A 13008-nucleotide genomic window follows, 5' to 3' on the forward strand; every position below is an offset into this window, starting at 1 on the left:
GGTTTTTTTTTTTTTTTTTTTTTTTTTCTGTATAGACATATGATGTGACTTTGAAAGTGTTGTGTAGGATCTGTGATACTTGGAGCATGTTTCTCTTCAGTAGGCCTGGGGAGGCTTCATAAACCCTTTAAATACCAGAAGAATGTGGGACTTTAGTAGCCTCGTGAGACCATCCTGATCTCGCGAGCTTTCAAGGTTTCACTCGCTAATCAGTCTAGAGACTCTCCGTTTAAGAAAATTTGGAGCCGTTCACCAAACGAACGTCCAATCAGCGTTGGCTTTGAGGCGGGTTGAGGTGTGACGCAACGAGAAGCGCGACAGTTCAGTCTAAAGAACATGGCGGCTTCAGCCGATGAAACTAGTGTTAGCGTGGCTATCGAGCAAAATTTATCGGAATTACAGAGTATTTCTTCATTGAAAGAAGAGCAAAACACTGCTCTGGAGGCTTTTCTCAGAGGAAAATATGTTTTTGCTCTTCTCCCGACTGGTTTCAGCAAGAGTTGCCTGGCTTGTGGTTGTGTTTTCGTCGTCGCTCTGTTAGTACGTCATATGCTTCGTTGATCTGATTGGTTTATTTGGCCCGTCTATCACCAACATAGGCCAATCAGCTAACCAGTATTTTCGCCCCTTCCCAAAATTACTTCAACGGAAGGTTTCCAGATAGATATGCGGAGCAAATCCATCTGGCGGAGTCAGGTTAGGACTTTAGTAGGTCTTTCAATGGGATAATGATCCAAGAAATTTGATCAAAACAGAAATGGTTCAGACAGTAAAAATCGACATTTCAGTCCCAAGACAGTAGCTTTACTCGTAAACCTGTGACGTGAGGAGAAAAGCCAGGCTTCTAAGATGTAGAGGAAATGTGAAAAGAGGGATCAATGAAAATCTTCCATGTCTTGCTCTAACCTTCTCATTTGAAGGGTTTAATTTAGCCAATACGTGCTTTAAAGCTTCTGATATTCTAGATTAAGAACATCAGGCCATTTTCAATAGAACCATTAGGAGAGAAACCATGGTTTCCCCTCTGCGGTACATTTGTGGTTGTTAGTAAAGACCAAGCTGGTGGTGAAACAGATGCAGCAATAAAATGCGGGCAAATTAACAATAACGACCGAAAAGCATGAAGGTAATTGACCTTGTTAGAGAGCACATGGAGTAATTGGGAACATTGGAGAGCTTTTTACGTGTGGTTTGGATTCAGGAGTTCCTTAACACAGAACTACTTTCCTGTTTACGGTTCTTCATTTTAGCTCATTTAAATCCTGCAATATTCTTTATATTAAAGCTATGAAAAACACAATCATTTTAAAGAAGCATTAAGGACATTTTTACAGAGGCTGAGGCTGCGTTTCAGTTTCAGAATTGGAGCAGATCCCAGTAGGACATTCATATAACGATACATTTTTGATGAGTCAAGAGATACAAATAATGTAAGCCATTCCAAACAAAAACACATAGTGACCTTGGTCGACTCACAACTGCTCCTGTCAATAAAAAGAATATTTAGGAGGAAAATAGATGCCCATTAGGAGCTTATCAGAGATACCAGATTGAGAACAAACAACTGGTGAGATGAGATCACTGGACAGGAAATAGGAGGCAGCAACACCACTCTTTAAAAACAACGAGAGAGACCAACTTCTTAGCCTGGCCTTCATGCAGCAGATTAGCCCTGGAATACTATCATGTTGTGTCTCTTTGCTTCCATCACAACATTCCTTCAGTTGCCTCCTGTTTTTCTTTTTCTGTTTTTGCTGCATGCATCCATTTCTTCCCCAAAACACACCCATCAGCATGTTACATTACAGAGATAACACCTGACACAAGGTCCACTCACTGGGAATGAACTCTGAATGCCGTTTGCCCGGAAATGTTGCTTCACGACTGCTTTGCTTAAGGTTGGAATCATTAACAAAGATGATTTGAATCGGATCAGCAGCAATGGCTTTAACTTGAATTTTTTGCAATAGACAAGATTTCATTTCCAAATACCTATCTAAGGTCAAACTACAGGGTAGAAAATTGAACTGGTGCAACGAGGCAATGCAAACACGCAGCTGAAAGTTGAGAAACACAGAAAGGCAAGGTTGGACACATGCTGGTGTACAAATACACTAGAAAATGGCTTTTCTCAACTCCCGTTCACTACCTGCAGAGGCAATGAGGAGAAAATATAAACAGACTGGAAACCTTCATTTAAACATTAGAGGTAACCTTTGCCAGTGAATCTACAAAAAAAGTTAAGAATCAATCCACTGGACTTTGTTTCCATGTTTGAAGACGTTTCGCTTCCCATCCAGGAAGCTTTTTCAATTCAAAGTGTCAGAAATAGCATTGAGTTCAAGGCTTTATAGAGTGGCCCAACAAAAACTGTGTTTTGGCTTAGAAAACATGCAAACTGAACAGAACGAACAGGTCTTACCCTTTGGAATGGGGTTAGTTTAAGGTTTTTGTGAGCCTGTAACACCCTATACCTGTATATGTCTTTGAAAGAGGGTCATTAGAGACATAAACAAGTATCGGGTATTACAGGCTAACCCTCTCCAGGCAGATGTTGCAGATTTGCAACAGCAAAACGCCACTTAGCGAAATACTCCAAATCCATATTTTAAGAGCTTTTGTTACTCAGAAGTACAACAGAAGGACTTAGTTGTGCATTTGCAACAAACAGTTTCTCTCCAGCACATCATATGGCACTGCTGACTCACTTCCAACATGGCTGAGTGCTTGGTGTCACTCACACAGATTTTCTAAGCACCAATTTCATGCAAGTATCACTACCAATTTCCTTTATTTTGAAATTAATACTACATAACATGAATCATGAATGTGTATAGATATGACACATGCCATTTAGTAGATTCTATCTCTTCTGGGTTTTTCACCAGAGGCATCTCGATTTCAATGTTGTGGATTCGCAATGTGTGCCCAAACAGGTACCAATGGATGCTACATGCTTTATCTACTAGTTTGCCTATATTTTGAGCAACAGTTTAACAGAAACGGCCTTCTCAAGAGGTTTTGAGATGTCGGTGGAGAAAAAGTTTTAGAAAAAGTTATCTCTAATTTTGTGAGAAAATTATTTTTTTGAATTTTGTTTTGTTAATTTTTTGTTTGTGACATTTAAATAAAGTTAACGTTCATATCTAATTCAGTCTTCAGTGTTAATTTACCACTCCGGGCCACTGTTGCAAATCTGCAACATCCCAGAATTCATTGCATGTGAAGGTCTCTCTAAAAAAAAAAAAAAAGTCTGAATTGTATATTACTATCCCATATGATCATTTTCTTCAAATATCAGATTTTTCCTGCAACTACAACTTAATTTGAGCCTGAGAGGGTTAACAAAGAATTAGAACGACCCCCATTTTAAAGGACTACGGAGAATCTTGCAGGACTTGTATAACTTACAGGAGTAATAAAAGTATATATAAAATTTTTTTTAGATTATTGTGGCAAACGAAACACTATGTAAATGGAAGTTTGGAAAATAAAAGAGAAAAAAAAAAGAAAATTCAAATCCAAAAGTGAAACTTTTTAAAATGTTAATCTAAATATTTTTGAGATTGCCTTTGCTTTTTTCTCTTTTTTTTGCCAATGTATTTTTCATAGTTTTTCAAGTTTTACGTGGTTTTTTCCACGTTTTTATATCTTCAAGTGTGTGTGTTAAATAAATGGGGCTTTAACAAAAAAAAGAAACTCAGCAAACTGTCAAATGACACCAAATGGTTAAAACAAATCCAGATTTGACTGGCCAACAAACAGGAAACGCATGATGACAGATGGGCAGTAAGCAGTGACTGAGGCAGCAACAGTTCAGCCTCTTCCTGGTTTAGCTTCACCTGAACAATAAGGAACGTTGCTGAAAACATCCCCAGCAGATCCAGTCTGACGATGGAAATTCTATATTTTCACCTCGTCTAATGAACTCCCTTGAAAGCAATCATTCAATCAAAATAGATAGCTTCCTCCAAAGATGAACTGAGATACAGCTAGAGTCCATAGATGTACTCCCATTACAAACTACAAGATTTAGAAGTTCACATAAAAGACATGAACTTCACTTCTTTTTTAACTCCTACTGGACACCTCACACAGAATATTGCTCTATTACATCTACTTTTTACTCCCTTTATTCTCACACAATCCCTTCCCACTATATCCCAGAAGGACAGTGTTCACTCCCATCTAGAACTCTGTGTTCTATCCAAACCCTCAGCTGGATGCAAATTCAGGCAGATGAAGATAAGATTCAAAGGAAGTTGCGGCCTAGTAGCCTGATAAACCACAGTATATGTGAAATTAAATGTGTAATTTAGTCTGGCCCCGATGAATGAGACATCGGAAGATTGTTGATGAAAACAACCCGCTGTCTGTGCCTATTGGCCAACGCTCTGACCAATGAGCGCAACTGACTGTGACATAGTTAGTGCGACAGAAAGCTGGTGGGGGAGTGTAAACAAACAGCCAGTCTGTAAAACGGCGAATACGTCCTTAATAATGCATGAACGTAGAGCCTCTTCCTGCTCACGCTTCAACGAAAACCCCAAGTCCAATCCTTCCAAAACTGATTCCAAAGCTGATTCAAACGAGAACTGTTCAATAGTTGTTGCAATCTTCCTTGTTGTGCTTTCTCCAGGTTGCGCAACTTTGTCATCACGCCCTCAAAAAACCCCGCCCGCTTTGTGTCCGCTTTGTGATTGGCCCACCAGTCCTAGGGCCTGGGGCATTGATCGAGGCTAGACCACTCACAGGCAAAAAGGATTTTGGCCGCTGGCAGATGGGGCTAGTTTACTAGGCTAGTGGCCTAGTGGTTAGGGCATAGAGCTTTGAATCCTGAGGTTTTGAGTTCAAAACCCACTCCCACAGACTGCCACTCTGGGTCTCTGAGCAAGACCGTCATCCCGGCACTGCTCCCCGGGATGCTGGATGTGTTTAAATTTCCTGCCTGAATGCAAACAAGACAGAAACTATTGTCTTTGGATCAGAGTCTTTGATAAAGAAGCTGCTTAATCAGCATTTTTACAGGGATGGGATTAAATTGGACTCAATAAAACAAAAAAACTTTAAAGTTATTTTGGATTAGGCCTTTTTTATTCACAAACTTTCAAGGATTTTAAGATTCCCATAACAATGTGTTGAAATACAACACAGTAGTACACATTTCTAGCTCTTCCCCAACACCGGAAGTTTGACACTAAATAAAATGCAAGCAGTTTAAACCTTGATCTGTTCAGTTTGCAATTCCTCCATGGAAGTCAGACAAACATGTGGGGTTAAGGTAGATATAAGTAACTGGGATTTTTACCAAAAGAGAGAACAATGAGGAAGTTCATGAGTCACTGAGGAAAAGTACAGTCTATTATATTATGGGATGGAAGGGTGGGGTCTCACCTCCCCCTACTTAGCCAACAGGAAACAGGCCAGCAGGATAATCAATACCAGCGACTCCTGACTGACTCTGTCCTCCCAGCATATGCTCATGAGCCAATAACAATTCAGCTATCATGAGCCGTCCCTTTGAAACATGCAGAAAACAACTTTAGCCAGTCTCCATGTGCAGTTTGCTATTCCACTACACTGAATTTAGATAACCCACACATATACCCACTATCACCTGGGATGCCCGACTCTCCTATTGTCACAATCAGAACCACCGTTCGTCAAACTAAAACAGTTTGCGTGTGCCAGAGAAAATAATCCACCCAACTATCAAAATAAATGCCATTCACTCCCCCGCAGTCTGTAAAACCCAATCCAGCAGGCAGCTGTAATTACAGCTCCACGGCAGAAATTAAGCCCTGGGAAATAAACTACTCAGAGACGTGTAAAAGGCTGTAAAAGTAGCAACTCAACTAGAAACATTGGAGAAAAACATGGAGTGTTAAAGAGGAGTTAGTTAAAAGCGCACTCTGTGACCTCTCTGGGCTGCGTGCTCGGATAAACATGGCTATCTCTGCACACTCAGACATGTTGATTGATAAAACCGTTTCCAGCCAAAAGGAAGAGTGTTACAAAAGAAATCTGCTAATTTGATCTGTTTATTTGCAAGGTAGGGTCTGCGTGTTGGAGAGCAGGTCTTCGGATAAGCAGGTCAAACTTAAGGCTTTTCAATCCAGGGTAATAAAAAGTTTACACCCTGAGAACCTGCCACAGGCTGCTGTCCTGGCTGAGCGGCACATATGGCCTAAGAGTCAGCGGCCAAGAGCTGCAGTAAGAATAATAATAATAAAAGCTCAAACAGATGGAGCATATCAAAGATGGAAAAGGAAATTCCTACAGAGTTACCTTCTCTAACTTTGGTGCAAAGAATTTCAGGTACAAGCACCAAGAAATCCCCTGATGACCAGAGTCTGATGATTACATCATTAAAAATGACACTTTTTCCAGTAAATCCATCATAGAAGCAGCTAATTCGGCGCAGCATTGCTCCAGAAGTGCTCTGATAGAGAAGAAACAATGCAAGATGCGGAAAGTCCTTCTTATCAGTTGATCTGGATCATCCAAGCCCTTCAGCCACCCTGTGACAGTGTTACGCTGGCACACTATATCCTCATTTGCCTCTGGACTCTGACACAGTAAAAAGCATTGAAAAGGTTTGGTTTGAAAGGGTAATTATATTAATTTATCTTTAGTTTCCCTGAAACGCTTTAAAACAAAGTCAAACGATGGCTGTAAAAGTAAGAAGCTATTTAAAAGAAAACTTCAGAGACGTGTCTGCGGATCAGGCAGGCTGGAAGAGGGCAATATAGTTATATATATAATATATAGTTGGGGAGGGGTAACAAATTCTGTACTTTTATTGGTAACGATCAAATTCCGTCGTTAATCCTAACCAGTGAATATTCACGTAACAGCAAGCCATGGTTTGGTACTCTGACGCATCACTGTCATAGATAGAGGGCAATTTTTTTAACGCAGACATGATAAACTTTAATTTAATGCTAATGCAATTTATTTCTTTAACAAAACTAATTTCCATCAAAAGCAGTACACACTTAACCTGACTCCGCCAGATGGATTTGCTCCGCATATCCATCTGGAAACCTTCCGTTGAAGTAATTTTGGGAAGGGGCGAAAATACTGGTTAGCTGATTGGCCTATGTTGGTGATAGACGGGCCAAATAAACCAATCAGATCAACGAAGCATATGACGTACTAACAGAGCGACGACGAAAACACAACCACAAGCCAGGCTACTCTTGCCGAAACCAGTCGGGAGAAGAGCAAAAACATCTTTTCCTCTGAGAAAAGCCTCCAGAGCAGTGTTTTGCTCTTCTTTCAGTGAAGAAATACTCTGTAATTCCAATAAAACTTGCTCGATAGCCACGCTAACGCTAGTTTCATCGGCTGAAGCTGCCATGTTCTTTGGATTGAGCTGTCGCGCTTCTCGTTGCGTCACACCTCAACCCGCCTCAAAGCCAACGCTGATTGGACGTTCGTTTGGTGAACGGCTCCAAATTTTCTTTTAGGGAGGGTCTCCAGACTGATCTGCGAGTGAAACCTTGAAAGCTCGCGAGATCAGGATGGTCTCACGAAGCTAATACACACTTAGATGTCTTTATCTACCCACGTTGCAACCCACAGGAGGGCTTAGAACAACGGACACTGAACCTCTTGCTTCCTTTAAAACACGTTTCCATAAATTTGGTAACTTGGTGAGTACATCCACCAAAGGGTCTTTATGACTGTCTTTGGTCAACAAAGTCAAAGCCTTGTTTCCAAGCAGATAAACAAGAAACGTCAAAGGATGAGGAAAGCAGCCATCAGCTAGACTCTGGGCTAAAAAGCTGAGTAGCAACACAACACTGATGAAGCGTTTGAAGACCGACTTTCTGCTGTTTAGTAGGGGTGTGGAAAAAAATCTTTTGGCGATATATCATGATTTTTGGCTGCCAGATATATATATTTTTCAGTTCCTAATATCGATTTTTTTTTCTTTTATTGGAGAGTGGGGGGGGTTACAGCACCAGTGGCTTGTTTTTTTGGACAGTAGGCTAACAGGAAAGGGGGTATGAGAGAGGGAGAGACATGATGCAAAGGACCACAGACCGGATTCAAACCCAGGTTGGCCATGTCGAGCACTAAGGCCTCCATAAATGGGTTGTGTGTTTTTAAAAAACAAATTTTTTTTACCTAAAACGATGAGGGAAAATTAAGTACCTCTTCAGAAAGTGCTATGGAGCCTTTTTGCTGTGCGGCGCAGATCCATATCTGTATTTGAGGCAGTCACAATGGAACATGTGGACTCAAACCCCAAACAACATGGATACCAAAATAACTAAATGATCAATATCTTCTGATGAACTCATACAGCACTTGCTGTATATGCACTTGGGAAAAATATTGCAATATAAAGTGATATTGCAATATCGGGATAATATCTTTTTGGGAACTTAGTATCGTGACACGTATCGTTTCGCAATAGCCAGGCTAATACTCACCACTACTGTTTAGGAGAATGGTTCAGAAACGAATGGTGAACATTTCCACCAGTAGGATAAAAATTATTTAGCAAAAGGATCCATCGGATCATAAACTTAAAAATGTTAAAAACTACAACAAAGACAAAAAAGCCCTAGACTAAAGCTAACCAGCTGATGATAAAATAGCCAGGAGCAGATTAGACAACATGGCTGATTTTGGTTGAGCTGCAAAACAAACAAAACTAAGAAGAAAAACAGCTGAGTTTGTTTGAATTAGATCAGAGAAAACAAATAACTAAATCTAATCCGTGTATCATTCGTTCTTTCTATTTTCAACTGCCAATCAAAAAAAAAAAAAAAAAAATTGACTGGTTATTTTGTTTTTTATGGTTAAACCAAAAACGAAAAAAGGATTGGTTTTTCATATATCAATTCTAAGCTCAGATCAAGAATACGAAATGGAAAAACGGACAGCAACGCATAATTTGATTTTAATATTTAATCGGTACAGTTTACGTGACCCGGAAATAGCTCTTTGCACAGCAGTTGGGGTAATGAAGTGGCTACCATGGCGACGCTAGAACCACACACTATGTTGATCGAGAAGCTGTTTGTTGTTGCTAGTTAAAAGTACAGTGCACAGAAAAGTTTCAAGAAAAAAGTTATACCTGGAAAATCCTGCTGATTTTCTCCGTTGTCATTTCCTCCTCCTTAAGAGTTACACGCTTGGATCCTCGAAATAACACGTAACTGTCCATGGCTGATAGGTCCGACTGCCTTATCTGGTGCAGCTTGATCGAACGTGGTGGGAGTAAGCCAATTGTTTTTTTAGCTAACGCTCCACCAAACTTCCGGGTCACATAAACTGTACCGATTAAATATTAAAATCAAATTATGCGTTGCTGTCCATTTTTCCATTTCGTATTCTTGATCTGAGCTTAAAATTGATATATGAAAAACCAATCCTTTTTTCGTTTTTGGTTTAATCATAAAGAACAAAAAACAAAATAACCAGTCAATTTTTTTATTTTTTGTCGTTTGATTGACAATTGAAAATAGAAAGAACGAATGATACACGGATTAAATCTGCTATATTAGCTTCTGTCCCAGAACACAAGAAACCATCTAACTGCTAATCAGTTTACATTTTTTTCCTAATTAAGAACAACGTTGTGATACTGTAACTGGAAGGGCTGTGTTAGAAGAAGAAACTAAAATAAAATAAAATGCATTTTTCACTGTTCTCAAAGCTGCAATTAATTACTATAATTTTATCAATATGTTGTTCAAGTGAATTAAGTACTAGTATTAATATGCTGCATAAGTAGTCAGGCAATTCCAGTAACAGGTAAGATTTAAAAAATAAATAAACACTCCAGCAATCAGGCTGAAAAATAAACCATTAATAATCTTAAAGCTACAGTGTGTAATAATTACAGGGATATAAAGTCAGAAATTTTATATATTATACATAACTATGTTATTTATCATCACCTATGAGCTCAGCCTTTTAACCATAATATTTGCGTTGCCTTAGAATTCGTTATTTATAATTACATAGGAGCGGGTCTCGCAGCCATGGAGGCTGACATCTTTGCGCTACGGCAAGCGCAGAGGCAACAAACTAGCGATTGCGAGATCTCCCATGACGCTCAAAAATAACTACGGCAAGTTGAGAGAGATGAACTGAGACGGTACTGAACAGTAGATGGCAGTATTATGCCTGAGAAGCGTTTAGTCTGCCTGAAACCAAAGAAGAAGAAGAAGCAGGTATACTGCGCCTCAGTAACAAGAAAGGTGAACAAGGCGGCAGGCGTGAGTGACTTTGCAAACTGTTTGGCACTGTGTGGCCAAACATCAGACGAATGGAGGATCATGCCTACTCTGTATCACAACGAAAAGCGGCGGACACCGAACCCCAGTCATCTAAGAAGCGGAAACACGACGAGAATAAACGCAAGCGTGACAAGAAACGACAAAAAACACGGATCAACATTGGCACGGCATTTACACGATGGAAGTCACTGATGGAGGAAAAAGGTTTTCAAAGTGACGCTCAAGTTGCCAGTTTTCTCTTGGACAGGTAATTAATCCTACACACACAATTGTCTAATATCACTGCAGTTTTTGGAGTACAGGATGCTCAGACCTGTCTAAAACAATAACATGCTGCGTGATGATGCTGTTACTCTCCAGTATACTTATTCAGCAACGTCCCTGACGTTTCATAGGTAATGATTCAGTAATTTTCTGTAAAATGATTTTCTGGATATATACCTCGGTTACTTCTCTCCAGCTCCTTTGGAGATCTTCAAGCCTTTCCTCCTCTGCTCTCACCCCGCTGGCACCCCTCTCTCGCCTGGCCCTAGCTGCACGGCCTCCCTGCCCTCGCCCTCGTCCTCTCCCTCTTCCTCGCGTTGTAACCCCCGTGCCACCAAAATGACTTAGACTCTGTAAACGGGGAATATATATTCTTCCAGCGAACACAATCTCGCTGTTAAACTAATGACTACAATTACTTCGTCTGTTTATATCACCATGCAAAGCAGCTCACCAAAACGTCACAACGATGTAGAAAAAATAACGGGTATATTTATTATCTTAAGTCTACATGAAATCTATACCCTACTCAGACTAATGAAATACTATCTGTAAAATTATCTATGTAAACAAACCTCATCACTTGAGAAGGTAGGTGATGTGGACGTCGTGGAAGAAATTTTGTCCCGTAACGCTCGCCGTACTGTTGGGGGGGAGAAGCGGTGGGGGGGAGATGTTCATGTTGCTGCGGTCTGCAGTCTGACCGCTAGATGTCGCTGAAAATTACACACTGTAGCTTTAAGAATCCCAATAGGATCAATTCTTTAATCTTTTCTCAATCAATATATGGTTCCATTTCTCTGATCCTAATTGGGAAGAACCCCAATCAATCAAGAGTTTTTATGGTTTCGAATATGTTTTAAAAAAAATTATTATTGTTGTTTTTAAAATCAAAGTTTTAACTCCCATACATGTAACATTTTGTTTGTTTTTCAAAGACAACCAAAATTTAAAGCAAACTGAATCAATTTGATTGTTATTCCTAAAGATAAGTAGAAGATGTTTGGATTTTTACATATTGAAATGTATAGTTTCCATTAAAGGACGGTTTAGTATGAGGTTTTGGCAAAGAGCTTGATGTTAAAGTCCATGATTTTATAGAAGGTCACTTAGAGCAGAGCAGAAAGAGCGGGTTGGCTTAGGATCTGGTTCCTAAGAAAACTTTAAAAAAACAAAACCACCCTGTGAGTTTCCAGCTGTGAAGGAAGGACAAATGGAAAGACAGGGACACTCAGGCATAAAGGGAAACAATGGACCCGTCCTCATGTCACACTTCCTTGACTGGCGAGGGAAACTCACTGGTGCAGCAGTTGGACAGTGAACAAGCGGTCGGTCCCTAAAAACGCAGCATTTATCTCACATTATCCGCCCACACGCAGCCATAAACAGTTTAAAAAATCAAAATAAAAGCAGTAATTACCCTCAAAATAAAGCTGAATTGTGAGCTTGGGTTGGTTCCTTCCTGTAAGCAAACTCTGGAACTTTCTGGAAAAGCTTTCTTATCTACAGGCTCAGTAGATGAATGATGTTTAAAAAACACCTCAGAATGTCAGATAATAGGTCTACATGGTACAGAAAACTATAAAAAATGGTCTCAACGTTGAATAACTAAAAAACAACCTGATCTAATCTCACCTGTAGGATCTTCTTCCTCTCTCAGCACATTGTTCTCATCCACATCTTCCTCCTTGTTGCCGTCCTCTGCCTTTCCAGAGCCGTCTTTAACTGGGACCACAGTAAAGTTAGTGGGCATTTTGCTTTTCTCCCACTCTTCCTCCTCTCTTATCTCCCTTTCCCTCTAAGCTGCGTCTCTTTCTCCTCCTCTCTCTTCCTCTCTTCTTATCTTCAGACCTGATGCCCTGCTGAACTTCCACGCTCGCCAGCAGACGACGAGTCTCACGCCTGACTTTTTTGTTCTAGTCGGTTGAATTCAGCTGTCCTCCCATGTGAGACCCGACCCCCACCTCAACCGTCCAAATAAGGAAGAGTGGGGCTGCCCCGCCCAGTGGGGGGCCGTCCACGCAAACAGACACCCTCACAGAAAACATGACATGCGTTTGGACTTATTAGTGTGGGAGAGCATCTAACGGGTTCTTTCTTTGCCCTGAGGGCTGATTTCTCCGTCTTAGAGCGCCGCAGAGAAGCTCCATGCACGAATACTTTGAGGCGCACACAAACGAAACAGTTTTGCACATACACTATATTGCCAAAAGTATTTGCTCACCTGCCTTGACTCACATATGAGCTTAAGTGACATCCCGTTCCTAATCCATAGGGTTCAATATGACGTCGGTCCACCCTTTGCAGCTAGAACAGCTTCAACTCTTCTGGGAAGGCTGTCCACAAGGTTTAGGAGTGTGTTTATGGGAATTTTTGACCATTCTTCCAGAAGCGCATTTGTGAGGTCGCACACTGATGTTGGACGAGAAGGCCTGGCTCTCAGTCTCCGCTCTAATTCATCCCAAAGGTGTTCTATCGGGTT

At 40.5% G+C, this 13008-nt stretch overlaps 1 protein-coding gene across 5 annotated transcripts in view; it reads right to left on the reverse strand.

Moving 5' to 3' along the window:
• slc12a7b (solute carrier family 12 member 7b) overlaps positions 1 to 13008 on the reverse strand; it is a 109847-nt gene that overhangs the window by 64905 nt on the left and 31934 nt on the right. Inside the window, exon 1 of one of the 5 annotated variants that reach the window (XM_038298207.1) lies at positions 12162 to 12515. The exons of the other annotated variants lie outside the window; for them this stretch is intronic. Coding sequence (XP_038154135.1) covers positions 12162 to 12279 — 118 coding nt within the window. The 5' untranslated portion in view covers positions 12280 to 12515. Of the gene's footprint in view, positions 1 to 12161; positions 12516 to 13008 lie in introns of those variants that run through there. 5 annotated transcript variants of the gene reach the window in all.

This window comes from Cyprinodon tularosa, unplaced genomic scaffold (assembly GCF_016077235.1).
Source record: "Cyprinodon tularosa strain WSP-4 unplaced genomic scaffold, ASM1607723v1 ctg402, whole genome shotgun sequence".
Lineage (NCBI taxonomy): Eukaryota > Metazoa > Chordata > Actinopteri > Cyprinodontiformes > Cyprinodontidae > Cyprinodon > Cyprinodon tularosa.